The sequence below is a fragment of the Carcharodon carcharias genome, chromosome 17 (assembly GCF_017639515.1).
Source record: "Carcharodon carcharias isolate sCarCar2 chromosome 17, sCarCar2.pri, whole genome shotgun sequence".
Taxonomy (NCBI): Eukaryota; Metazoa; Chordata; class Chondrichthyes; order Lamniformes; family Lamnidae; genus Carcharodon; species Carcharodon carcharias.
Genome location: NC_054483.1, coordinates 29,852,003 through 29,879,598, shown reverse-complemented (window position 1 = coordinate 29,879,598; position 27,596 = coordinate 29,852,003). Strand labels below are relative to the sequence as shown.

At 44.3% G+C, this 27,596-nt stretch overlaps 1 protein-coding gene across 3 annotated transcripts in view; it reads left to right on the top strand.

Annotated features, from left to right (window-relative positions):
* LOC121289890 (erlin-2-like) overlaps window positions 1-27,301 on the top strand; it is a 28,503-nt gene extending 1,202 nt beyond the window's left edge. For all 3 annotated transcript variants that reach the window (XM_041209836.1, XM_041209837.1, XM_041209835.1), the window contains exons 3-12: window positions 2,221-2,302; window positions 6,151-6,197; window positions 7,003-7,064; window positions 14,604-14,729; window positions 14,842-14,915; window positions 15,278-15,336; window positions 17,287-17,378; window positions 22,220-22,309; window positions 22,688-22,767; window positions 23,544-27,301. In XM_041209836.1, coding sequence (XP_041065770.1) covers window positions 2,221-2,302; window positions 6,151-6,197; window positions 7,003-7,064; window positions 14,604-14,729; window positions 14,842-14,915; window positions 15,278-15,336; window positions 17,287-17,378; window positions 22,220-22,309; window positions 22,688-22,767; window positions 23,544-23,726 — 895 coding nt within the window. In that variant the 3' untranslated portion in view covers window positions 23,727-27,301. The remainder of the gene's footprint in view (window positions 1-2,220; window positions 2,303-6,150; window positions 6,198-7,002; window positions 7,065-14,603; window positions 14,730-14,841; window positions 14,916-15,277; window positions 15,337-17,286; window positions 17,379-22,219; window positions 22,310-22,687; window positions 22,768-23,543) is intronic.
* Window positions 27,302-27,596: the final 295 nt, after the last annotated feature.

The following is a 27,596-nucleotide window of genomic DNA, read 5'->3' as shown; positions in this document are numbered from 1 at the left end:
TCTGCCCTTTCTCTTCTCCCAAACTGGAACATTCCATGAGTTTTGCTTTGAACTTTCACCCTTCCCTTGGCCTTGCAGGGTATATCTGCCATCTTCCATACTAGTGCTTCCGAGATGGCTTTTTATTGTTGTTTCATGGGATGTGGACGTCACTGGCTAGGCCAGCATTTATTGCCCTTGAGAAGGTAGTGGTGAACTTCCTTCCTGAACTGCTGCAGTCCATGTGGTGTAGGTACACCCACAGTGCTGTTAGGGAGGAAGTTCCAGGATTGTGACCCAGCGACAGTGAAGGAACAATGATATATTTCCACTCAGGATGGAGAGTGACTTAGAGGGAGATTGTAGGTGGTGGTGTTCCCATGCATCTGCTGCCCTTGTCCTAGGTGGTAGAGGTTGCAGGCTTAGTAGATGCTGTCTAAGGAGCCTTGGTAAATTCCTGCAGTGCATCTTGTAGATGGTACACAATGCTGCCACTGTATTTTGGTGGTGGAGACAGTGAATGTTTAAGGTGGTGGATGGGGTCAAATGGATTGCTTTGTCCTGGATGATGTTAAGCTTCTTGAGTGTTGTGGGAGCTGCACTCATCTAGGCAAGTGGGGAGTGTTCTGTCAGACTCCTGACTTGTGCCTTGTAGATGGTAAATAGGCTTTGCAGAATCAGGAGGTGAGCTACTCGCCACAGGATTCCTAGCCTCTGACCTGCTCTTGTAGCCACAGTATTTATATGACTAGTCCAGTTCAGTTTCTGAACAATGGTAACCCCCAGGATGTTGATAGTGGGGGATTCAGTGATGGTTATGCTATTGAACATCAAGGGGTGATGATGGTTGGATTCTCTCTTGTTGGAGATGGTCATTGCCTGGCACTTGTGTGATGTGAATGTTATTTGCCACTTATCAGCCGAAGCCCAAATGTTAGTCCAGCTCCTGCTGCATTTGGACATGGACTGCTTCAGTATCTGAGGAGTCGCGAATGGTGCTGAACATTGTGCAATCATCAGCGAACATCCCTACTTCTGACCTTATGATGGAAGGAAGGTCACTTTTCCTTCTTTTTCCTCAGCCAAGGATTCCCTCACAACATGGTGGACAGTTTGCTCGAGTGTGTCCATTTCATTTCCTCCCTTTCTGCTATCATCCCTTCCTCCCCCCGCCCCCCCTCCCCAGAACAATGATAGGCTTCCCCTGTCCTCATTTTTCCCCGACCATCCTCCACGTTCAATGGATCATTTCTGCCACACACACACACACACACCCACACCCACACACACCGCCCCCCCCCCCAACCAATCACCGAACACACCTTCCCTCCCCTTTCAGCATTCTGAAGGGGCCATGCCCTCCATGGCACCCTGATCCATTCCTTAATCAGCCCTCCCTTTCCCATTGGCAGCTTCCCATTACAAGTGCAGGAGATGCTGCACCTGCCCCCCGCCCCCCTTACTGTCTAGGATCCCAAACACGTCTTTCAAGTGAAACGGTGATTTAATTGTCAATTCACTGCTCACAATGTGCTCTTCTAAACACTGGGGAGACCAAACTCAGACTGAGTACTCGTCCGTTCAGTGTCCAAACTCGGGTTAACCAAGCTTCCAGTCACCTATCATCTGAATGCTCCATCCTCCTCCCACTCTGACCTTTTTTCAAATGGTGATGATTCCACTTTTTCCATTTACATTTCAAGACTCATCTTTTGTTTCTTTACTTGTCCTATCACCCCTTTTGTCATTTAATCTTTCCTGCGCTTGGTGCTATCACAGACCTCCTCTATTTTCTTTTCCCCCTTTCTCTGCATCAGAACTTTCTGAAAACCAGTTACCTCTATACATGTATCTCATTCTGATAAAAGGTCATCAACCTGAAACCTGAACTCCATTTCTCTCTCCACAGATGCTGTCTGACCTGCTGGGTATTTCCAGCACTTTCTATTTTTAAATCAATAGGATATCGAATTACTTAGTCACAATAGTCAGAACAAGTCAGAGAGGGTTAAAATCAGACTGAGTGTAAAATAGGAAACCTCCCTGATCTCATTGGGAGGACTGGATTCCAATTGCTTCAGTGATGTCGATGAGGTTAATGTAAGAAGCGAGACCTGCACTGAGGCATTGAGACTGTTCTTGAGTTTTGAAAAATAGTTCTTCACCAGTATTTTTGTCTGGATTCTACAGAATTACACTGCTTACCATTCAGCTCTCATTGTCCTTTGAATTGCTTCTTAGGGGTGGTGCATTACTAAAGGCAACAAGTGGTCCAGGATTCCATCTGATGCTCCCCTTTATCACTACCTTCAAAGCAGTACAGGTGGGTCCTTTGTGTATGTTACAGATGCACAATTTTAGAACTCACTGGGTAGCACGCATCAAAATTATCAGCTACCCCATCGTCTCCTGGCTAAAATTAAATTGTTTAACTGTGTTTCATGCTTGATAGAATCACTTTGACCTACACGCTGTCATGAAGAGATAATAATGTATATAATGTTATTGGAAATTATTTTAAATTGGACTTGTAGGGTCTGTGAGTGTGTGTGTGTGTGTGTTAATTGGATTCAAGCCAGCTAGTCATGGTGTTTTGAGATGTTAAACAATAAGGCAGAGGGTGTATTTGCATTTTGTTAAATAAAGCATTCAAAGACTGGGGGTGAATTCTTGCACCTAGCTAGGAGACATTAAGCAATATATAATATTACTAATAAAATTGGTACTATGAAAGGGGTTTTATAGTTAGAAGAGGTGGAGTTCAAAGGGCCTGGTGATACAATGAGAATTTACATTCAAAGGGAGGGCTAGATATATACAGAAGCGTTTTGTGTGTGGAAGTCAGAGGCATGTGAGACCTAAACTGCCTGTAAGCCGACAACTGTCTGCAAAGGAACTAAATTGGAAGGAACCTCATTTTGAATTTATAAGATAAAATGTGCTTTGCCTGGTGTCTGTTTAAAGTCTATGGGTTACTGTTGCCTTGGTGAAGATTTACCTGGGAGTAAATAATTTGGGGATTTGTTTAATAGTTATTTTGATAGTAATTTGGGGATGTGTTTAATACCTTGTAAATTTAATAAATGTTTAATTTGATATATATATATATATATATATATATAAAAGCTCTGGAGGCTAAGTGGTTTCATTTCTGAATTCAGAGTTGCATCTCAAACATACCAATTGAAAATATAGGTTATGACAGTTGTTTAAAGTTTCCCCCTGGTATTTTAAATAACTCGGCCTTTACCAACTGCTGTGTCATAACAACACACACACTTTCCCCTTCTTGCTGCAGATGTTTCCTTTTCAGGTAGTTGTCCAATGCTCTTTTGAAAATTACCTTTGAATCTGCTTCAGACAACACATTCCAGTTCACAACTCGCTGTGTGAATAAAATTCTCTTCATCCCACCTACAGTTTTCCTAATTTTCTTAAATCTGTGTCCTCAGGTTGTGGACCTTCCCGCCAATGGGAACAGTTTCTCCTGAGGGGCACTGAGGGAGAAAAATTCTTGCAGTGTGTCCAGGAAAATTTTATCAACCAATTAGTGACAAATCCAACGAGAGGAGATGCAATTCTAGACCTAGTCTTGGGGAACAAAGAAGGGCAAGTGGGTGAAGTGACAGTTGGCGACCATATCGGGGACAGTGATCACAATTCAGTTAGTTTTAGCATTACCATGGAAAAGGACAGAGATAAGGCAGGAGTAAAAGTCTTGAACTGGGGGAAGGCAAGTTTTGCAGAAATGAGAAGGGACTTACTAAAAACCGAGATCCTAATTGTACAAAGTAGACATGTCCCCTACAAAAAAATAAGAGTGGTACTGCCAAATCTAGACCACCCTGGTTTTCTAGAGGAATACAGGGGAAGATCAAACAGAAAAAGCGTACGATAGGCACAAAGAACTAAGCACTGCAGATAGCCTAGATGAATATAGGAAGTGCAGGGACGAAGTAAAAGGAAAGAAGGAAATCAAAGAGAGGGCATGAAAAAAGATTAGCAAGTAAATTTAAAGATAACCCAAAGATGTTTTACCAATACATTAATGCTAAAAGGTTAGTTAAGGAAAAAGTGGGACCTATCAGAGATGAAGGTGGAAACTTGTGTGTAGATGCAGAGGCTGTGGGAAGGGTTTTGAATGAATATTTTGTCTCCGTGTTTACAAAGGAAAGGGAGGATGTAGATGTAGTAGTCCGGGAGGAACACTGCGAGATATTGGATGGGATAGTCATAAAGAGAGAGGAAGTACTCGAAGGGTTGAAATCCTTGAAAGTTGATAAGTCACCAGGGCCAGATGGATTGTTTCCGAGGCTGTTGAAGGAAGTCAGGGAGGAGAAAGCAGATGCTCTGAGGATGATTTTCCAATCTTCACTAGATACAGGAGAGGTGCCGGAGGACTGGAGAAATGCAAAGGTAATTCCATTGTTTAAAAAGGGATCAAAGGAAATGGCAAACAATTATAGGCCAGTTAGTCTTACATCGGTGGTGAGCAAATTAGTAGAATCAATCCTGAGAGAGAGGATTAACTGTCTTGTGGAAAGGCATGGACTAGTCAGGGATGGTCAGCATGGATTTGTTAAAAGAAGGTCTTGCCTCACAAATTTGATTGAATTCTTTGAGGAAGTGACAAGAAGGGTTGATGAAAGTAGTGCAGTGGATGTTGTGTACATGGATTTTAGCAAGGCATTTGACAAGGTCCCACATGGCAGATTAATCAGGAAAGTAAAAGCCCATGGGATTCAGGGTAATGTGGCAAACTGGATAAAAGGTTGGCTTTGTAACAGGAAACAAAGGGTAACGGTTTGATGGATGCCCTTGCGAATGGAAAGTTGTCTCAAGTGGTGTTCCACAGGACTCGGTGTTGGGACCCTTGCTGTTTGTGTTATATATTAACGATTTGGATGTGAATGTGGGGGGCATGATTGGGAAATTTGCAGATGACACAAAGATTGTCTGAGTAGTGGATAGTGTAGAGGATAGCCATAATCTCCAAAACAATATAGATGGGTTGGTGGAGTGGGTGGTAAAGTGGCAGATGGATTTTAACGTAGAGAAGTGTGAGGTCATACATTTAGGGAGGTCAAACAGTTACAGGGATTACAAAATAAATGGGAATATACTAAGAGGGGTAGATGAAGTGAGAGATCTTGGTGTACAAGTACACAGGTCCCTGAAGGCAGCAGTTCAAGTAGTCAAGTTTGTAAAGAAGGCATATGGAATACTCTCCTTCATTGGCAGAGGTATAGAATATAAAAGTAAGAATATAATGTTGGAATTGTATAAAACACTGGTGAGGTCACAACTGGAGTATTGTGTGTAGTTCTTGTCACCACATTACAGGAAGGACGTAATAGCTCTGGAGAGAGTGCAGAGGAGGTTTACAAGAATGTTGCCAGGGTTAGAAAAGTGTAACTATGAGGAGAGATTGGATAGGTTGGGGTTATTTTCCTTAGAACAAAGAAGGCTGAGAGGTGACTTGATTGAGGTGTACAAAATTATGAGGGGAATAGATAGAGTGGTCAAGATAAAATTGTTTCCTTTGGTGGAGAATTCTAGAACCAGGGGACGTCGATTCAAGATAAGTGGCAGAAGGTGTAGGGAGGACATGAGGAAGAACCTTTTTATGCAGAAGGTAGTGGGTGTCTGGAATTCGCTGCCCAAGTTGGTGGTAGAGGCAGAAACTTTAAACTTTTTTTAAAAAGTACCTGGATCTGCACCTAAAGTGCTGTAAGCTGCAGGGCTATGAGCCGGGTGCAGGAAGGTGGGATTAGAAAGGCCACCTGGGTGTCCTCGGGCTGGTATGGACAAGGTGGGCCAAATGGCCTCCTTCTGTGCTGTAGCTTTTCTATGGTTCTATGGTTTACTCGGTCAAAACCCTTCACTATTTTAACATCTCAGTTCAATCTTCCCTTCATCTCTCTGCTCCAAGGAGATCCATGTAATTGAAGTCCCTCAACTTGAGTGGCATTCTGATAAATCTCCGTTGTACCCTCTTGAAAGCTGGTTGAGCATGTTTAGTTTCTCAGCACCCTGGCAGGGATTGTCCGGGGAAAAGACATAATGGTCATTTCATGCCTATGTATCCAGTGATGAGCTGTCTGTCTCTCTCTCTCTCTCTCTCCTTTTTCTAAGGTGATATGAGTTTTAATTTCACCCTTTGTCTTTCAGAATACCGTGCAAACGGACGAAGTAAAGAATGTTCCTTGTGGCACAAGGTAAGTGTGTGGTGTGCACTTGATATATCTCCTACTTGACACTACTACTTAGGGAAACGAGAGGGAGCACTTTCAGTCCACAGGATCCTGGTTGCATCTTTATTGTTTGCTAAATGCCATCAAGGTATTGCTGCTTTTGTGTAATCATCCAAAATGTGAATAAATCCGATTTATTTATTTCAGCCTGAGTGCGGTGATCTTAATGTGTTTTTTGCAGGCTCTTGTAATAAGGTGTTGAGCTTCTTGCTGTTCCCAATGCTCCATTCCATTGTTTAGAGGTAATTGTGATTAACGTGGCAGTCTGTCTCAGTAAGGTCACATATAAGAACCTAGGTTTCAGTTCTTGGGAACCTCTGTCTTCTTAGGGAAGTTGCTTTTCTCTGCATTGAACATGAAATTAGTTCCAGGTGGTTTTCCTCTGAACATTTTTTAAACCTGGTCCGACACTTTTGTAGTTATGCTCCATGTGGAGTCAACCCCAAACCACAGGAGACCACTGGGGAACAGAGGTTCTTGTTCCCTTGTCTGCAGAGTCTGATGTCGCTCTGATTTATGTTGCTGAAAGTTGCAATGCAGAGTTGCCCTCAACGCTCTGACCTTTCATCCTGTTATTTCTCAGCGATCTCATCTTCTGTCAAAGGCCGAAAGATCATAGCTGCTGTTCGAACTCTGACCCTGAACTCCAAGCTCCATAATAAAGAGGGCTGCTACCTACAGAGTCAGAAATCAGGATCAGGTCATAAACTGGAAGATGCTAAAATTGCGGTGAAATTAATCTTTTCCTTTCCTCTTTTTTCCTTGCCAGTGGTGGTGTAATGATCTACTTTGATAGAATTGAAGTGGTGAATTTCCTCATTCCAAGCGCAGGTAAGAAGTTTGCAGCGGCTGTACCAGCACCACAATGCTTCACTCCTCCCAAGCTGCAGCCCACATGCTGCAGAAACCCTTATCCCATGTCTTTGTTATCTCCACATACAACTATTCCAATGCTCTGCTGGCCAGACTCCCAAATTCTACCATCCATAAACTTGAGCTCATCCATAAATCTGATGCCTGTCCCCTAACCCACACCAAGTCCCGTCCACCCATCACTCCCGTGTTCGCTGGCTTGCAGTCCAACAACACCAAAAATTTCAAAATTATGAATGTAAGAACTAGGCCATTTTTTTCAAAACAGCGAGGAGAGAGTGGGAGTTTCTGTTTAAAACAGCAAAGAGAGCCAGGAGTTTCAGTTTAAAACAGTGAGGAGAGCGCGGAAGTTTCAGTTTAAAACAGCGAGGAGAGCGCGGGAGTTCAGTTTAAAACAGAGAGGAGAGCGCAGGAGTTCAGTTTAAAACAGAGAGGAGAGCGCAGGAGTTCAGTTTAAAACAGAGAGGAGAGCGCAGGAGTTCAGTTTAAAACAGAGAGGAGAGCGCAGGAGTTCAGTTTAAAACAGAGAGGAGAGCGCAGGAGTTCAGTTTAAAACAGAGAGGAGAGCAGGAGTTCAGTTTAAAACAGAGAGGAGAGCACGAGAATTCAGTTTAAAACAGAGGAGAGCGCGGGAATTCAGTTTAAAACAGAGAGGAGAGCGCAGGAGTTCAGTTTAAAACAGAGAGGAGAGCGCAGGAGTTCAGTTTAAAACAGAGAGGAGAGCACGAGAATTCAGTTTAAAACAGAGGAGAGCGCGGGAATTCAGTTTAAAACAGAGAGGAGAGCATGGGAGTTTCAGTTTAAAACAGCGAGGAGAGCGCGGAAGTTTCAGTTAAAACAGCGAGGAGAGCGCGGGAGTTTCAGTTTAAAACAGAGAGGAGAGCGCGGGAGTTTCAGTTTAAAACAGAGGAGAGCGCGGGAGTTTCAGTTTAAAACAGAGGAGAGCGCGGGAGTTTCAGTTTAAAACAGAGGAGGGCGCGGGAGTTTCAGTTTAAAACAGAGAGGAGAGTGCGGGAGTTCAGTTTAAAACAGAGAGGAGAGCGTGGGAGTTCAGTTTAAAACAGAGAGGAGAGCGCGGGAGTTCAGTTTAAAACAGAGAGGAGAGCGCGGGAGTTTCGGTTTAAAACAGTGAGCAGAGTGCAGAAAATCAGTTTAAAACAGCGAGGAGAGCCAGGAGTTTCAGATTAAAATAATGAGGAGTGCGCAGGAGTTTCAGTTTAAAACAGTGAGGAGAGTGCAGGCGTTCAGTTTAAAACAGAGAGGAGAGCGTGGGAGTTTCAGTTTAAAACAGCGAGGAGAGTGCGGAAGTTTCAGTTTAAAACAGCAAGGAGAGCGCAGGAGTTCAGTTTAAAACAGGAGAGCGCGGGAGTTTCAGTTTAAAACAGAGGAGAGCGCGGGAGTTCAGTTTAAAACAGAGAGGAGAGCGCGGGAGTTCAGTTTAAAACAGAGCAGAGCGTGGGAGTTCAGTTTAAAACAGAGAGGAGAGCGCGGGAGTTCATTTTAAAACAGAGGAGAGCGCGGGAGTTCAGTTTAAAACAGGAGAGCGCGGGAGTTTCAGTTTAAAACAGGAGAGCGCGGGAGTTTCAGTTTAAAACAGAGGAGAGCGCGGGAGTTTCAGTTTAAAACAGAGGAGAGCGTGGGAGTTTCAATTTAAAACAGCGAGGAGAGTGCGGGAGTTTCAGTTTAAAACAGCGAGGAGAGCGTGGGAGTTTCAGTTTAAAACAGCGAGGAGAGCATGGGAGTTCAGTTTAAAACAGAGAGGAGAGCGCGGGAATTCAGTTTAAAACAGAGGAGAGCGCGGGAATTTCAGTTTAAAACAGAGAGGAGAGCACGGGAGTTCAGTTTAAAACAGAGAGGACAGCACAGGAGTTCAGTTTAAAAAAGAGAGGTGAGCGCAGGAGTTCAGTTTAAAACAGGAGAGCACAGGAGTTCCGTTTAAAAAAGAGAGGAGAGTGCAGGAGTTCAGTTTAAAACAGAGAGGAGAGCGCAGGAGTTCAGTTTAAAACAGAGAGGAGAGCGCAGGAGTTCAGTTTAAAACAGAGAGGAGAGCGCGAGAGTTCAGTTTAAAACAGAGGAGAGCGCGGGAGTTCAGTGTAAAACAGAGAGGAGAGCACGGGAGTTCAGTTTAAAACAGAGCGCGGGAGTTCAGTTTAAAACAGAGGAGAGCGCAGGAGTTCAGTTTAAAACAGAGAGGAGAGCGCGGGAGTTCAGTTTAAAACAGAGAGGAGAGCCACGAGTTCAACGCACAGACAGCAGACCTGCATGAGAAGGGCAGTGGCAGTGGGATATAAAAACTGGTGGCAGAGAGAGAGGCCCAGCACACAGAGAACGGACCTGCGTGAGAAGGGCAACGGCGGTGAGAGATAAAACCAGCGGCAGCGAGACCCTTCAACCTGTTTCTACCTGTCAGAGCCAAAGTGTGATATTGAAGGAAAACAGGTGGGTGATTAGTGGGTATCTCTTCCATGTTTCTTTTGATTGGCCAAGTGGTTTAAATCAGGGAATGCTTTACAGCTGAAGAGTACAGTTAAGAAATTCACTTTTAAAACATTTAACATCCAAATTAATTAAGCAAATACAATAGAGATGGCTGGGCAGATAATGTGTTGCAGCTGCATTATGTGGGAGCTGGTGGATGCTGGTGTGATCCACGGTGACCACATCGGCAGCAAATGTTGGCTGCTCGAGGAACTTCAGCTCAGAGTTGATGAGCTGGAGTCCGAGCTGCGGACTCTGTGACACATCAGAGAGGGGGAGAGTTACCTGGACACTATGTTTCAGGAGACAGTCACACCCCTTGGATTAATTACATCAAATTTGGACCATGATCAGGGACAGGAGGGTGTGACTATCAGTAAGACAGGTATTGGGATCCAGAATTTAGCTTTGGAGGAGCCTCAGCCAGTGCCCTTGTCCATTAGATACGAGGTTCTTGCTACCAGTGTGGACAAGGGCACAGACTGCAGGGAGAATAAGCAAACTGGCCACAGCACCATGGTACTGAGTGCCATTTAAGTTGGGAGAGAAAAGAGAAATGTAGTAGTAATCGGGGATTGCATAGTTAGGGGAATTGATATTGTTCTGTGCAGCAAAGACAGAGAGCCCCTAAGGTTGTGTTGCCTACCTGGTGTCAAGGTTAAGGACATCCCTTCTGGGCTGGAGAGGGACTTGGAGTAGGAGGGGAAGGATCCATTTGTCGTGGTCCACAATGACATAGGTAGGACTGGGAAAGAGGTTCTGCTGAGGGACTAGCCCGGGGCTAAATTAAAAAGCAGAACCACAAAGAACCTCCGGATTACTACCTGAGCCACGTGCAAATTGGCATAGGGTAAGTAAGATTAGAGGGGTGAATGCGTGGCTGAAAGATTGGTGTGGGAGAAATGGGTTCCAATTAATAGGGCATTGGGGAAGGAGAGAGCTGTTCTGTTGGGACGGGCTTCATTTGAACTATGCTGGGATCATTGTCCTGACGAATTGTGTAACTAGGGTTGTAGATAGGACTTTAAACTAATTAGTGGAGGTGAGGGTTCAATTGAAGGGAAGTTTAAAAAATCAAAAAGAAAGGAGAGAGCAGAAGTGCATGGTAGTGAAGAGGTGAATGATAATCAAAGTGTGACAGCAAGGGGCAGAAAATATAAGCAGAAGAATGCAGCAGAAATTAGAACCAGAATGAGTAATAATGGTAAAAAGTCAACGCTTAAGGCTCTTTATCTGAATGCACATAGCATTTGTAACAAGATAGATGAGTTGACGGCACAAATAGAAATAAATGAATATGACTTGATAGCTATTACAGAGATGTGGTTGCAGGGTGACCAAGACTGGGAACTCAATATTCAAGGGTATTTGATCTTGCAGAAAAATAGGCAAAAAGGAAAAGGAGGTGGGGTAGCTTTGTTAATGAAGGAATGTATCAGTGCGGTGGTGAGTATTGATATAGGTGCAGTAGATCATGATATCATTTTGGGTGGAAATAAGGAATAGCATGGGGAAGAAGTCACAGCTGGGAGTTGTCTATAGGCCCCCGAAGATTTGCCTCACTGTAGGACAAAGTATAAATCAAGAAATAATGGAGGCGTGTAAGAAGGGTGCTACAATTGTCATGGGTGATTTTAATCTGCATATTGACTGGACAGCTCAGATTGGCAGGGATAATATGGAAGACGAATTTGTAGAGTGCATCAGGGATTGTTTCCTAGAGCAATACGTCGTAGATCCTACCCAGGAACAGGCTATTTTAGACTAGTAGTGTGTAATGAGGTGGGATTAATAACAGATATCGTAGTTAAGGATCCTCTAGGGAGTAGTGATCACACATGGTAGAATTTTAGATTCAGAGGGCGAGCAACTCAGGTCTCAAACCAGTGTCCTCAACTTAAATAAGGACAATTACAGAGGTATAAAGAAGAAAGAGTTGTCTAAAGCAGGCTGGGAAAATAGTCTAAGCGGAAGGTCAGCGGAAGAGCAGTGGCAGACATTTAAGCAGATATTTCATAACGCTCAGCAAAAATTTATCCATCAAAAAGAAGGACTCGATGAGAAGGATGAACCACCCGTGATTAACAAAGGTGGCCAAGGAGAATATCCAATCAAAAACTAAGGCATACAAAGTGGCGAAAACTAGTGGTAAGCCAGAGGATTGGGAATTTTTTAGGAACCAGCAGCGGGTGACTAAAAAACTAATAAAGAGGGAGAAAATTGATTATGAAAGTAAATTGGCAAGAAATACAAACAGCAAGAGCTTCTACGGGTATATAAAAAGAGAGTAGCTAAAGTGAGCGTGGGACCCTTGGAGGATGCGACTGGAGACTTGATAACAGGGAAATGGCAGATAATTTAAACCAATATTTTGCATTGATTTTCACGGTGGAGGACACTATAAACACCCCAAAGATATCACAAAAGTAAGGAGCTAATGGGAGGAAAGATCTTGTAACAGTCTCTATCACAAGGGACAAAGTATTTGCTAAACTAATGGGACTAAAGGCAGACAAGTCACCAGCACCTGATGACCTACATCCAAGGGTTTTAAAGGAAGTGGCTGCAGAGATAATGGAGGCATTGGTCGATATATTCCAGAACTCACTAGGTTCCAGGAGGGTCCCAGTGGATTGGAAAACCGCTTATGTGACTCCCCTGTTCAAGAAGGGAGGGAGACAAAAAGCAGGAAACTATAGGCCAGTCAGTCTAACATCTGTCGTTGGGAAAATGCTAGAGTCTGTTATTAAAGAAGAAATAGCAAGACATTTAGAAAAGCTTAACGCAATCAAACAGAGTCAACATGGTTTTGTGAAAGGCATTTGATAAGGTGCCACATGAAAAATTATTGCACAAGATAGGAGCTCACGGTATTGGGGGTAATGCATCAGCATTGATTGAAGATTGGTTAACACACAGAAGACAGAGTTGGGATTAATGTGTCTTTTTCAGGTTAGAAAGGTGCAACTAGTGGAGTGCCACAAGGATCAGTCCTACAGCCTCAATTATTTACTATCGATATTAAAGACTTGCAGGAGGGGGCAGAGTGTAATGTATCTAGATTTGCTGACGATACAAAAGTAGATGGGAAGGCATGTTGTGATGTGGACATAAGGAATCTGCAAGGGGATATAGACAGGTTGAGCGAGTGGGCAAAAGTTTGGCAGATGGAGTTTAATGTAGGAAAGTGTGTGGTCATGCACTTTGTTAGGAAGAATCAAAAGGCAGACTATTATTTAATGGAGAGAGACTCCAAAAAAGTGCAGCACAGAGGGATCTGGCTGTTCTTGTGCATGAAACACAAAATGTTAGCATGCAGGTGCAGCTAGGAATTAAGAAGGCAAATGGAATTTTGGCCTGTATTGCCAGGGAGTTATAGTTTAAAAATAGGGAAGTCTTGTTACAACTGTACAGAGTGTTGGTGAGGCCGCACCTGGAGTACTGTGTACAGTTTTGGTCCCCCTATTTAAGGAAGGATATACTGGCCTTGGAGGCAGTTGAAAAGAGATTCACTGGACTGATTCCTGGAATGAAGGGGTTGACTTATCAAGAACGGCTAAACAGGTTAGGCCTCTACTCATTAAAATTTAGAAGAATGAGGGGTGATCTTATTGAAACGTACAAGATTCTGACGAGGCTTGACAGGGTAGATGTTGAGATGTTTCCGCTAGTGGGGGAATCTCGAACTAGGGGAGATAGTTACAGAATAAGGAGACACTCATTTAGAACTGAGACATGAAAGAATTTCTTCTCTCAGAGGATAGAGAATGTCTGGAAGTCTCTAGCCTAGAGAGTTGTGGAGGCTAAATCACTGAAAGTATTTGAAGAGGAGGTGGATAGATTTTTGAAATATCGGGGAGTTGAGGACTATTAGGAGCTGGCATGAAAGAGAAGTTGAGGCCTAGGGTTAATCAACCATGATCATATTGAATGGTGCAGCAGGCTTGATGGGCCTAATGGCCTACCCCTGCTTCTATTTCTTATATTCGTGTGTTCTTATTCAGCCCCTCAAGCTTGCTCCACCATTCAATAAGATCATGGCTGATCTGTTTGGTTTGGAATTCCACATTCCCATCTAACCCTGATAACCTTTGATTCCTTGCCTAACAAGAATCTATTTACCTCTGCCTGAAAAATATTCAATGACCCCACCTCCATTGCCTTCTGAGGCAGAGAATTCCAAAGTCGCACAACCCTCTGAGAGAAAAAAATTTCTCCTCATCTCTGTCCTAAAAGGACGACCCCTAATTTTAAAACAGTGCCCCCTAGTTCTGGACTCACCTACAAGAGGAAACATCCTTTCCACGTCCACCTTGTCAAGGTCGTTTAGGATCTTGTATAATTTAATCAAATCCGCCCTCACTCTTCTAAACTCCAGTGGAAACAAGCCCAGTCTGTCGAACCTTTCCTCATAAGACAACCCACTCATTCCAGGTATCAATCTAGTAAACCTCCTCCAACGCGTTTGCATCCTCTTTAATTAAGGAGACCAACACTGTACACAGTATTCAAGATGTAGTCTCACCAATGCACTGTGTAACTGAAGCATAACATATTTACTTTAATGCTTAATTCCTTTCGTAATAAAAGATAGCATTCCAGTAGCCTTCTTAAATACTTCTCATCCTTGTTCTCAAATTTCTCCAAGAATTCACCCCCCCCCCCCCCCCCCCCCCAACCCGATCTCTGTCATCTCCTCGAGCCCTACAATCGTCTGAGATATCTGCCTATCTCCAAATTTTCACAGGCCCATCGTTGGCAGTCTTGGCTTTAAGTTTTGTAATTCCCTCCCTAACCCTCTCTGCCTCTCCACTTCTCCTCCTGTTAAGGCATTCACTGAACTCTGTAACTGTGTTTGACCAAGCTTTTGATCAGCTTCCTTTCCTGTGGGATCATCCTTGTAGATGGTCCTTGCGTCCACTCCAGAGCCTGAATCTGTCTGTTATATACGTGTGAGAATGATGGATGCATTTTATTGAGATCTCATCAACTCATATCTGTTTAAATTGTTGTCCTCAGTGTATGACATTGTGAGGAACTACACTGCAGACTATGACAAGACATTGATCTTCAACAAGATCCACCACGAGCTGAACCAGTTCTGTAGTGTGCACACTCTGCAGGAGGTCTACATTGAACTGTTTGGTAAGAGATGTAGGCTGTTGTTGAAGGAGGAATATGTTGAAGGAATTGGTGCTGAGGGCCAGCACCAGATATAGTTATTGCTGCTGGTGAGACTGCTTTCTTGTCTTGTCAGATCGGATAGACGAAGACCTTAAGTTGGCACTACAACAAGATTTAACAGCCATGGCTCCTGGACTGATTATCCATGTAAGTTTCTTGTCACTGTTGAATCCTGCTTTGATTGACTCTCACTGCTCTGGCAGCGTATAGAGTGCAGATCAGCGTTAGAGGAAATCAGAGACTACGGCTTGTGCCAGGAACCTTCACCGAAATGGCCCCTGTACCCCATGTTAAATCGGGAACTCCAGAATGGATGCGAGGACTGGTTTGGGCTCGGTGTCGGTGCTTAAAAAAAAACCACACAGTCTCACGGTTTCCATCTGCTTTTGAGACCAGTGCACAGCTGATAGTATAACTCGATATCACACCCCTACTGCTGTCAGCAATACCATCCATGCTACTGGAAGCCTCTGGTACTTTCCTGACTCCCATTTCCTGTTCCTCCACAGGCAGTGCGTGTAACCAAGCCCAACATTCCAGAAACCATCCGGAGAAACTATGAATTGATGTGAGTTTGGAGCTCCACACAAACTTAGAAATTTGTTTTGACTTTACTCATTGGTGTAATTCAGAGAATGGATCTGAATTTTCTATAAGCTTCGCTTGGTCCTATAACCAAGAGGTTCCAGATGTCCAACTAGCTATGCATGGGACCTTAATGGAGACTGGGTGTTTGCAGCCAATGAACTACTTTTGAAATGTAGTCACAGTTGTAATGCAGGAAATGTAGCAGCCAACTGCTAATGCTCCTGAGACAGGAGCTCAAATCCCATCAGGCTTGGAGCAATTTCAATTATTTAATAAACGTGGAATAAAATGCTAGCCTCACTAGTAGTGATCGTCAGACTATCAGATTGTCTGAAACAAAAACAGAATTACCTGGACAAACTCAGCAGGTCTGGCAGCATCGGCGGAGAAGAAAAGAGTTGACGTTTCGAGTCCTCATCACCCTTCAGCAGAAGTCTGGTTCATCAGTGTCCTTCAGGAAGGAAATCTGCCGAGCTTACCTGGTCTGCTCTACTTGTGACTCCCGACCCACAGCGATGTGAGTGACTTTTAACTGCCCTCTGTAGTGGCCGTGCAAGCCACTCAGCTGCAGGCTATCTATTCGAGACCAACTACGGCAGCAAGATCTCACAAAGAGCAGTGTGATAACTGATCAGATAATGGGTTAAATGTTGATCAAGGGATAAACATTTATGGCCTGGGACACTAGGGAGAATTTTCCTACTCTTCTTCACAATAGTGCAGTGGAATATTTCATGCCTGCATCAAAGGGCAGTTGGGGCCTTGGTTTATTGTCTCATGTGAAAGACAGCACTTCCGACACTGCAGCATTCCCTTAGTACCAGACTGGCAGTGTCAGCCTCAGTTACACTGTCGAGTCTCAGGACTGGGACTTGAACCCGTGATTTTCCAGCTGAGAGCTGATTGCTGCCCAGTGAGGCATCTCCAGGAACAGAGGCACGGACTCGCTGACGTACTCCAGTCATTTTGGATCTGTGTTCGGCTACAAGCCTGCTGACTTCTCTGCAGCATTTCCCGGTGGTGAGAATTTCTTTCTGCAGCCTGCAATAGTCAAGAGGAGAAATTTTCAAATGGACCCTCAGCCTTAACAGCTTGTGGAAGAGAATTCCAGATAGCCACGACTCGGAGAAGTGCTGTCTGACATCACCTCTGAAGGACCTAGCTCTACTTTATTCACACGTCCTTGGGATGTGGGGCGTCGCTGGCAAGGCCAGCATTTATTGCCCATCCCTAGTTGGCCTTGAGTAGATGGTGCTGAGTTGCCTCTTGCTGAGGAACATGCTTGGCTATTTCAGAGGGCAGTTAAGAGTCAACCACACTGCTGTGGGTCTGGAGTCACGTGTAGGCCAGACCTGGTAAGGACGGCAGATTTCTGTCCCTAAAGGGCACTGTTGTAAAAACCCATCTGGTTCACAATCTGGTAGTCTGACGATCATTACTATTGAGGCTAGAAATTTACTCCAGCATTATTAACGAATTGAATTGAATACCTCCACACATGATGGGGTTTAAGCTAATGTTTCAGGAACATTCATCCCAGCCTCTGCATTACTTGTCCAGGAACATTACTCTGCTACAGTCCCCCATAAGTTTATGCCCTCTTGTTCTTGACACTCAGAGCAGAGGAAGTAATTTTTCTAGCTTGAACCTCTTGATCATTTTAGACATCTTGATCAGCTCAGCCTTCAATCTTATATAAGTATTATAATTATACTAATTACACATAATGTATATTGTATACAGATATTTGTAGTATTAATATAATTGTTTATTAAATTAATTATTATTATAATGGGTGATTACGATAACACGAAGCAACTCCTGTGAAATCTTTGCAGTGTTCCTTGCAGTGTGATGCCCCTTTGAAGTTAAGTTCTGTTGGTAGAGCGTGCAGTTCGTGATTGTAGCTTCTACTTTGTTCCTCCCACAGGGAGAGTGAAAAGACAAAATTACTAATTGCAGCGCAGAGACAGAAGGTGGTGGAGAAGGAAGCGGAGACCGAGCGGAAGAAAGCACTCATCGGTCAGTTCTCAGTCTTAACAATCAGTCAATCTGTCGCAAGTACCTTTTTAAATTTAATTCCACTGCCTTTTAATTACAGTCTAGACTTTGCTTGATGGCCCGAATGATGCCCTTCTGTGTCATAACAGCTCCGTGATACAATTCATTTCTCACCTGTTACCGGCTCTTGGGAATCTGATACGTAGGAAGGAACTTTGCTCCTTGGCTTTGTGGAACTTTTGAAGTTTTCAAATGTGTGAAGGACCTCGAGTAACTTGTTCACTGCGTAGTAGGGGTCAGATATCAGGGAGGGAATGGGTTAAAACAGAGGAACGCCTTTTGCCACCACTATGTCAGCCCATTGAGTTGGAAACCTAATGGGCCTTAAAGTGGGTTTAAACATCACAGCAAACAATGTAGAGTGTCTATTTAAACAGTAAACTACAGCAAACATAGTCTATTTAAACAGCAAGTCACAGCAAATAGAGTGTATTTAAACAGCTAGCCACAGCAATGTGCAGCGCCTATTTAAACAGCGAACTACAGCAAACAATCTATTTAAACAGCACATCACAGCAGTCTACAGAGTCTATTTAAAAAGAGTCTTGACAACTAGTGACTTCAGATAAAAGGGTGATTTCCCCAGCACATTGTTGCAAATAGAGAATAGTAATATCTAAATTATGTGTTTAAAATCAAACTCAATCTGTAGACGATTGGTAGAACGATTAGTGAGATCAAGGATTACCTTGATAAATGGGGTCGAGAGTAAGCGTGTGAGTGGGGTCGAGGGTTGGCGTGTGAGAGTGGGGTCGAGGGTTGGCGTGTGTGAGTGGGCTCGAGGGTTGGCGTGTGTGAGTGGGCTCGAGGGTTGGCGTGTGTGAGTGGGGTCGAGGGTTGGCGTGTGTGAGTGGGGTCGAGGGTTGGCGTGTGTGAGTGGGGTCGAGGGTTGGCGTGTGTGAGTGGGGTTGAGGGTTGGCGTGTGTGAGTGGGGTCAAGGGTTGGCGTGTGTGAGTGGGATCGAGGGTTGGTGTGTGTGAGTGGGATCGAGGGTTGGCATGTGTGAGTGGGGTCGAGGGTTGGCATGTGTGAGTGGGGTCGAGGGTTGGCGTGTGTGAGTGGGGTCGAGGGTTGGCGTGTGTGAGTGGGGTCGAGGGTAGCCACATGTGCGAAGAGTCGAGGGTTACCATTTGTGAGTGGGGTAGAGTGTTGCCTTGGTTGAGAAGTTAACGGTTAGTGTGTGTGAGTGGGGTAGAGGGTTGCCACAGTTGAGAGGTTGAGGGTTAACATGGGTGGAGTCGAGGGTTATTGTGTGTGAGTGGGGTAGAGGGTTGCTATGGTTGAGGAGTTGAAGGGTAACATGGGTGGAGTTGAGGGTTACTGTGTGCAAGCGGGATTGAGGGTTACCACAGGCAAGCGGGGTCGAGGGTTACCTTGTGTGAGGGGTCGAGGATTAAGCTGGGCCTGTGAGGTTTTGAAGAAGGGTTAAGGTTGTTGACTCCAAGGCTGGGATTTGCAGCACCAACCTAAGATCATGACTCGTGTTTAAAAACGTCACCCAGTCCAAAGCACAGATCCCAGAGCAGCTACACCTGCTGATTGATGCTGCAAGATTCCCCCTGTTTCATAGTAGCTCTTGTTGCAACAAATTGACAAAGTAACATTGGCGCCACATAAGTGCCAGGCAATGACCATCTCCAACAAGAGAGAATCTAACCCTCGCCCCATGACATCCAACTGCATTACCATTGCTGAATCCCCCACTATCAGCAATCTGGGAGTTACCATTGACCAGAATCTGAAGTTGACCAGCCATATAAATACTGTGGCTACGAGAGCAAGTCAGAGGCTAGGAATCCTGCAGCTATTAACTCACCTCCTGACCTTCCAATCTCATGACCGCAGCCACCTAGGACAAGGGCAGCAGACCCATGGGAACACCACCACCTGGAAGTTCCCCTCCAAGTCACTCACCATCCTGACTTGGAAATATATCGCCGTTCCTTCACTGTTGCTGGGTCAAAATCCTGGAACTCCCTCCCTAACAGCACTGTGAATGTATCTACGCCACATGGACTGCAGCGGTTCAAGAAAGCAGCTCACCACCACCTTCTCAAGGGCAACTAGGGATGGGCAGAAAATGCTGACTTCATCAGGAATGCCAACATTCCATGAATGAATACATAAAAATGCTAAACAGCACTGATCCCTGTGGAACATGACTTCTCATCTTTTGGCCCCTGAATTAGTGTCCAAAGCTTTGAGGGGGGATGGAATGGACATCACTTTAAGGTGCGTGTTCCCATGGGTGACAATTTCACACAAACTACTTGTCTGAACTCAGTGAAAACCACATGCCCGTGGAAGAATGCCTTAGATATTCTTATTTCCAGAGCCACAATGAACTGAACAGCCCACCTTTATCTGCTGCATCATTCTGTGATCACATTCTCCCTAACAGCAGTGTGGATGTACTTACAGGACACGGACTGGACAGCTCAAGATTGCAGCTCACCACCACCTTCTCGAGGGCAATTAGGGATGGGCAATAAATACTGGCGTAGCCAGCGACCCCCATGCCCCATGAACGAATAAATTTTAAAAATGCACTTGAACATCCTCTTGCTATCCATTTCTTTCATGATCTAGCCAGTTTATTGTTCAGTTTAGTATTTCCTGTTTCCTCCTCCCCCTCACTTCCTGTGCCAACACAAGTCTCATCAGACATGTCTGCAGCTTAGGACTGGGGTACAAAATTGAAAAATGCTTGGCAGTATATTAAGTAACAACCTGGCTATGGTAACTCACTATCACTGAACAATTAGCCTGTGCAGTGATTGGATGTGTTTGGGACTTCCTGGACTGCCAATTCTGGAGATTTCAGGCTCACAGATCCCAAGGCCTGCAAAACTTTTCAAAACAATGAAAACAGCACAATGACAGCAAATCCCTTGTTTCCTCCAGTTATTTTTCATTGTTTCACTCGAACTGTCTGCTAGTTTCTGGCACCCAATGAATTGTTGGAACCTGTGCGCAGTTTCTGTTCTTTCCTTGGAATATGAGTCACATTCCTGTCTGGATCTGGCTGTGCTTTTCAGGGAGGGAAATTTGCAGCTGCTGTGTGCAGCACGAAATAAAGATCATGGCTTGTGCTTAGGAACCTGCATCCTCAGTCCAAAGCACGGACTCTGTTTCTGAGGGCAACTTCACTCACTGAATAGTTCTGCAATATTTCTGGATTTGCAGCACTGTCTTGCATTATAGCTGCCTGGTCAAGGCATTAAGCTGCAGCAAAGTGCTGACGTGGTGTTCTTCCCTATCCTTTTGGTTGACGACTGACCATATCATCGTGACTTGTATATTTTTTTTCACTCCACTGTTTTTCCTGACTGCTGAATTGTGCGAATTCTGTTTCTAATGAGAAAAGCAGCCCATCATCTCATTACTCTTGCCTCTATTCCCTTAACCTTCCCATAAAAACCCATTCCTCTATCCCCTAAATCTCCCATCAAAATCCTTCCCCCACATCCCTAATTCTGTCATCAAAACCCATTCCTCTAGCCCCCTAACCTTCCCATCAAAACCCATTCCTCTAGTCCTCTAACCTTCCCATCAAACCCCATTCCTCTAGTCCTCTAACCTTCCCATCAAACTCCATTCCTCTAGTCCCTTAACCTTCCCATCAAAGTCTATTCCCCTAGTCCTCTAACCTTCCCATCAAAGTCTATTCCCCTAGTCCTCTAACCTTCCCATCAAACCCCATTCCCCTAATCCTCTAACCTTCCCATCAAATTCCATTCCTCTAGTCCTCTAACCTTCCCATCAAAACCCATTCCTCTAGTCCATTAACCTTCCCATCAACCCCCATTCCTCTAGTCCCTTAACCTTCCCATCAAACCCCATTCCTCTAGTCCTCTAACCTTCCCATCAAATCCCATTCCTCTAGTCCTCTAACGTTCCCATCAAATTCCATTCCTCTAATCCTCTAACCTTCCCATCAAATTCCATTCCTCTAATCCTCTAACCTTCCCATCAAATTCCATTCCTCTAGTCCTCTAACCTTACCATCAAAACCCATTCCCCTAATCCTCTAACCTTCCCATCAAATTCCATTTCCCTAATCCTCTAACCTTCCCATCAAAACCCATTCCCCTAATCCTCTAACCTTCCCATCAAATTCCATTCCTCTAATCCTCTAACCTTCCCATCAAATCCCATTCCTCTAGTCCTCTAACCTTCCCATCAAAACCCATTCCTCTAGTCCCTTAACCTTCCCATCAAAACCCATTCCCCTAGTCCCATAACCTTCCCATCAAAACCCATTCTCCTAGTCCCTTAACCATCCCATCAAAACCCATTCCCCTAGTCCCTTAATCTTCCCATCAAGACCCATTCCCCTGTCCTCTAACCTTCCTATCAAAACCCATTCCCCTAGTCCTCTAACCTTCCCATCAAAACCCATTCCTCTAGTCCTCTAACCTTCCCATCAAAATCCATCCCTCTAGTCCCCTAACCTTCCCATCAAAACCCGTTTGTCTCGTTCTCTAACCTTCCCAGCTGTTATATCTGTTTCATGTATATCTCTGATGTGTTTGTCTCATTGTGATTTGTTCAGTTTTTCCAAACTTGCTCTGGAAGGACATTATTTCTGACTTCAGTGCCAAGCTATAATATCCCTTGTTGCCACTGTCCTAACTTGATTTGAAGTAATAACCTGCTTCAGCTGTATGCATGCCATTTACCTAAATCAGTGTGTTCCACATGAAATGTTCTCGATGTTAGTGCAGATGTGCAGGTTTGAATGTTGCCGTCACAAGCTAGTTTTGGGTTTGTAATGTGGACCTTTTATCGGAATATTGCAGAGGCAGCAAAAGTTGCACAAGTGGCCGAGATTAAATTTGCACAGATGATCATGGAGAAGGAAACAGAAAAGAAGATTTCTGAGATTGAAGGTACATCAATATTTCTGCTGTGCTTTCCTATAAGTTCTTAGTTACAGCCTGGATAATATTGAGCAGATATTTTCCTGTGGAGGCATCACATTACCTGATAGCCAGATTGCACGAAGTTCCCTTGTTAGTTTATTGGAGCTGTGGCTGATTTCCTCATTCCCCTGCCCCCTCCAACACCCGCCCCCCCCAACTCCTATGGAGCCATGGAACAGGGCTTGGCAGAGAATGGCTAAGCTTCAGGGAGATTGCCAAGTGCTGGTGTCACAAGTGATCAAAACCAGCAGAGGGAGTAGGGACAAACTGACGTGTGCATTTTTAAAAGCTAACTGTAGCACCATTGGAATTAACTCTCTGTCCTCCTCTCTCACTTTCCTAAAGATGGTGTGTTTGTTGCGAGGGAGAAAGCTCGAGCAGATGCAGACTTTTATACAGCACAACGGGTGGCCGAAGCTAACCGGGTGAGAGATTCTTTCAACTCCAATATGACAAAGACCAGGCTGGACAACAAGAGGAATAATTACTTTATCCGATTTAATCATGGGCATGTTCAGAGAAAAATTAGTTCCATCGAGTTGACCTTTAACCATTCTGTTTGATGGATAATACGACAATAATAGAGTCATTGACCAATCACAGCATTGAGTTTAAAACAGACCCCTACATGAGGTAAGGAAACCCCCCAGTAATGGACAGCTTTCAGAACCATGGATCCAAATCACCTAGTCTTCCCAAGCCACACATCACATCTGAAATTACTCTGTGCATTTTTCGAAAAGAAATTGAATGTCCATTTGAATACGGATCAGGTTCCATAGACTGACCACTGAAACCGTGTTTCTACAAATTAGCTTGGAATTTATTTCTCAGGTACGTGCCATGTTCTCTGGTTCTGCTGTTCTGGACAAGGTAAGACAGCTCGCCATGGCTGACATTGTCTAGAAATTCAAACCAGCAATCATGTCACCTCTCTACCTCCTTTCTTGTAATGAGAACATGCCCAGTTTACACAACCATCTGTGTTTTAATACTTCCAGACCCCGTTCTGGTTGCTGTCCACTGTATTCTCTCAATAGCTGCAAAACCCTTCTGCCAGAATTGTAGACTTCTTCTCAAAAATACTTCATTGGCAGGAATGTGCTGTGAATGTGAAAGGTGCTAAAGGAATTCATGGTCTTTAAATGTTTACATTTCCGTTTGCTGATGAAGCCTCATCTCCCTTTTTGTCCACCTGCAGTTGAAGTTGAGCCCAGAGTATTTGCAGTTGCTGAGGTACCGAGCGATCGCCTCCAACAGCAAAATCTACTTCGGGAAGGATATCCCCAAGATGTTCCTGGACTTGAGCACCATGACACCTGGCGCAGTGGGCAAAACATCAGGGGAAGCAAACTCATCGCCTGAGGTTGAAAACAGCCTGTAGGAGTTTGAGGGCAAGCTATAATGATGTGAATGGACCGGTGGGTACAGCCTGGTAGAAACCACTGTGAACTAGCTCTAATAGAACTGAGGTGTTTCAAAAAGGACATCGCCCACATTCTTTGTTTTCTCCTCAGCTCAATTTGTCACTTCAGCTGAGCTCCTTTGCTTCCTTTAACTGCAATTATACTGCCACTTGCGCTCCTGCTGTTTGGAATGAACACCGAGACTGGCAACATAACTCCTCAGATTACAGAACCCACTGAAGTCCCTCCAGGAGTGCATCTTATACTGTGTGCAGTATAACTGCAGACTAAGGCTGCAGCCAAAGCTGTGAAAAAAAGTCTCTCCTGTCTCAGGTTGAATTAGTGGCTTTGGAAACTTGAGTTTGCTCCTGTGTGCCTGTGTATGTGAGAGAGGTTATATGGAAGAGTGAGGGAGAAAGAACTGAGTAACATATCCTGAAAATATGCTGATGGCATTGTAACCTAGTCAGATGAAGAAATTTGTTCTGTCATATTAAAGTCGTCGCCTGAGATTATTTACTAAAACTGCTCGGTCCATTTAAAGGACTTGCATCCGTCAGTAGGTTTTGATATAGGGGCCCAAGCTCTGGGTCTTCGAATACCAGTGTGCACTGAATTTGTGAATATTCTCCTGCTATCTTAACAAACACTAAATATTGGACAGCTTCACGACCCAATCGCTTTCCTTGTCCACCTTGCAGCAGATGACTTGGACCAACAATGCATTGATTTCAAAAGGGCCCAGTAAATTGGGTGGAGATTTGTTTCACTCATCTGTTTATCCAGCCAGCATCAACTATTGGCTGCTTCTTGCCACAAGTGAGTTGGTCCAGCTCTTGGCTCCCTTTTTGATTGAATCAGCTGACCTGACTGCTTCCTTTCCATTTGCAGCAGTGGGTAATCATGTGAAACCTTCTGAGATGTGATAAGACCCGATATAAACACAAATATATTTCGATTCTAGGAAGCTGCGACCATCTGTCTTGCAAAGCAGGTTGACACGGCTTGCTTTTGCAGTAATAATTTGACTTCAGATCCAATATACTGAGCAGTATAGGGCATAGCATTTCCCTATAAGACGCACCATCGATGTTGCTGAACTTGGGTGCAAGTCTGTGCTGTCCTTCAACCCTCATGACGGGAAAAGGAGTAAATTGCAGAAGATCCATTTCTTTCAAGTGCCTTCTCTGATTCACACATTGCTTTTGGTAATGTGGATTGAATTTTGTGGCAAGGGGAATGAGAGGATTGAATGATACGACAATGGCCTTTGCAGGGTCTCTCCCAGCTCTGGGCTGCACTCTGCAGTCAGTCTGCCCACAGGCAAGTTTTGAGAGGGAGGTAAATGGGTTTAGCTGCTGTAGCCTGTCTCTTTGTGATTTGGGTCACTGCTAGCCAAAAAGCAAGAGACCACTCAGTTGTCAGGTTCAAGACCCTACAGCATCCTGGTTCCAATTTCAAGGTTAATGCAAGCGGAACATCCACACAAGGGAGCAACTTCAGCCATGGATTTTACCCTAGTACAGATTGTGTATGTAAATCATTTACACAAGAATTTGCTGTGGCAATGAAGGAACTGAAGCTAGCACATTTCCCTCAGTACTCACTGGCTCTTGTGCATTTGGCTGTGTCGCCTGTTGTGTGACTGCTTTGCTGCAAGTCTCCTATAAGAATCACTGAGGTGAGATTGCTGTTCAGATTCCTCGGGAACAGAAGTCTCACTAAATGTAGCCATTATTTCCAGGCTGAATCAAGAAGGGTCAAATCCCTCTGAATGATACCTTTACAGTTGTGTGATCCAACCTGTGATGATTCCCTTTGAAAACACTCTTTAACTTTTACTGGCCCCAACAGTTTAGTAATAGTGAGAATGCAGTTGTTCTTTCTCTGGACTGTGCATGTCATATTGCACCACCTAGCATTTGGCCAGGCCAACTTCCATCCCCACCCTCCCTCTCCTGCCTTCCGTTCCCTTCCTTTTCTTTGCCTTGCACGGCCCAGTTATGTTGACAGTTTTCATTGTTGGTGTATCAACAGCCGTGCAGTTATTGCAGTAAAAATAGGAGGGCGGAACATCTACTCGCAGGCCCACACTAGCCAGAATCAATCCACACAGTTTGGCTGAAAGATGAACCGCACCAACTTAGCACAACGTTCAAAGCAGGTCAAGGCAACCACAAAATTGCTCTGCTACTGACTGTAGTTGAAGACATTTTTCAGAAACATTCCCCTGTTTTGCAGATGAATATGAAGCTAGTTACCTTTGTGTTTGCAGAGCGTGAAGAACAAACAGTTCAGAGGCACTTGCAGCACTTTGGGCTGTGACCATCAGGATATGAAGCTAGTCACTGTAATCATTGGGTTTGTCGAACTGATGACTTAGCTCAATATCTAAACCAGAAATATGAATAGAATCTTTGGAATGACAGCTATTCTCCCTCATCAGGAAATATTGAATCAATTTTTTTATAATGTAATCGAACTGGATTCAAATCCTGTATGCACTTCCTGCTTTAAAATGCCCACATCCATCATCATAATGGGAACTTCCTATGTAAACACGTCACATTGAAATTATACAGTGACTTGTTTACATAGGTTGTTTCTATTATAAATGTGGATATAAGAACCTATAATGGAAATCTGAAGAAGTAATTTCATGTTAAAACAGGGCTTATTTTCTGTCTGCATGTCTTCAGTCAGTTATTTTCCCTCCCACACCACCCCAACCCCACTAACACTGCTTCGTTTGAATCCCCTGGTTCATTTGGAGATTGCCAAGAATCTCACTGGCGTCAAGGGTTCACACAGGGGAGAAACTCTATCGGTGTGAGTACTGTAATAAAGCTTAATTATAATCTAATAATTAAAATATAATCTATAATAATATATAATAATCGGGTTGTCTCTCAACTTGATTCAAGATGACCACGGAATGCTAAGTGAAGCTGACTTGCATTTCTGTTAGCCTGCAAGGTTACAGCCCACCGACGAGCGCTGCTCTGGGGGGACTGCCTATGGGATGAGGGAGTGGGAACCTAATGCTGTCCCCTCTATTTCAGAGTGGCGGCCGTTGCGCAAAAATTAATCCCACTTTATGGTGCTGCTGCTTATCAACCTCTGGGTGAACAAGCATTGGGATTGAAATTCACAAAAGCCTGACTGGATGTCATTTTCCTAATTCAGTTTCTTTTTCACCCCCCCCCCCCCCCCCCCCCACACAAAGAAAACCAGATCATGACGTTGTGGATGATTCTTTGAGCAGGACGGGTAGATGAGTTAATTGCAGGAGGGTGTGATTTTTGGAGCTTCGTGGTTACTTGCTCTGAGAAGATGATTGAACGCAATCCGAGATGTGTGTCTGAATTTTGAATGATTGAAATTCTTTCCAGGTGGTGGTCTTGTCCCGTTTCATTCCAACTGTAATTTTGTTTCTTGACTGTTCCTTCTTTGCATTTGAAATGTTGAATTCTTTTGGGAATTTTTTTTCATGAAACCTGATCTGTTGATTTTTCAGTGTCCTGGTACCTTACAATAAAACAGTCGATGTGTTGATGCTTGTGAGTGAGCAAATTTATCTCCGGGATATGCAAGGGGAATTGACTTCAGGCTTTGGGGTCTGATTGGTGGGCACTCCTCCACCCCCCCCCCCCCCCCCCCCCCCCACTGAGTGAAGCCTGTATTCTATTTCACTGGGTTGTCGCACTGATGGTTTTTTTCTAGTCCTCCCCATCCCCAAAATTCGCTTTTCCACTACATCGATGTCCCAAAGGTACTGAGCCTTCTCTTCTTTTTTTCATCATGTGATCATCTAGTTCCTACTTGAATCTTTTACCGGATGTGGGCAT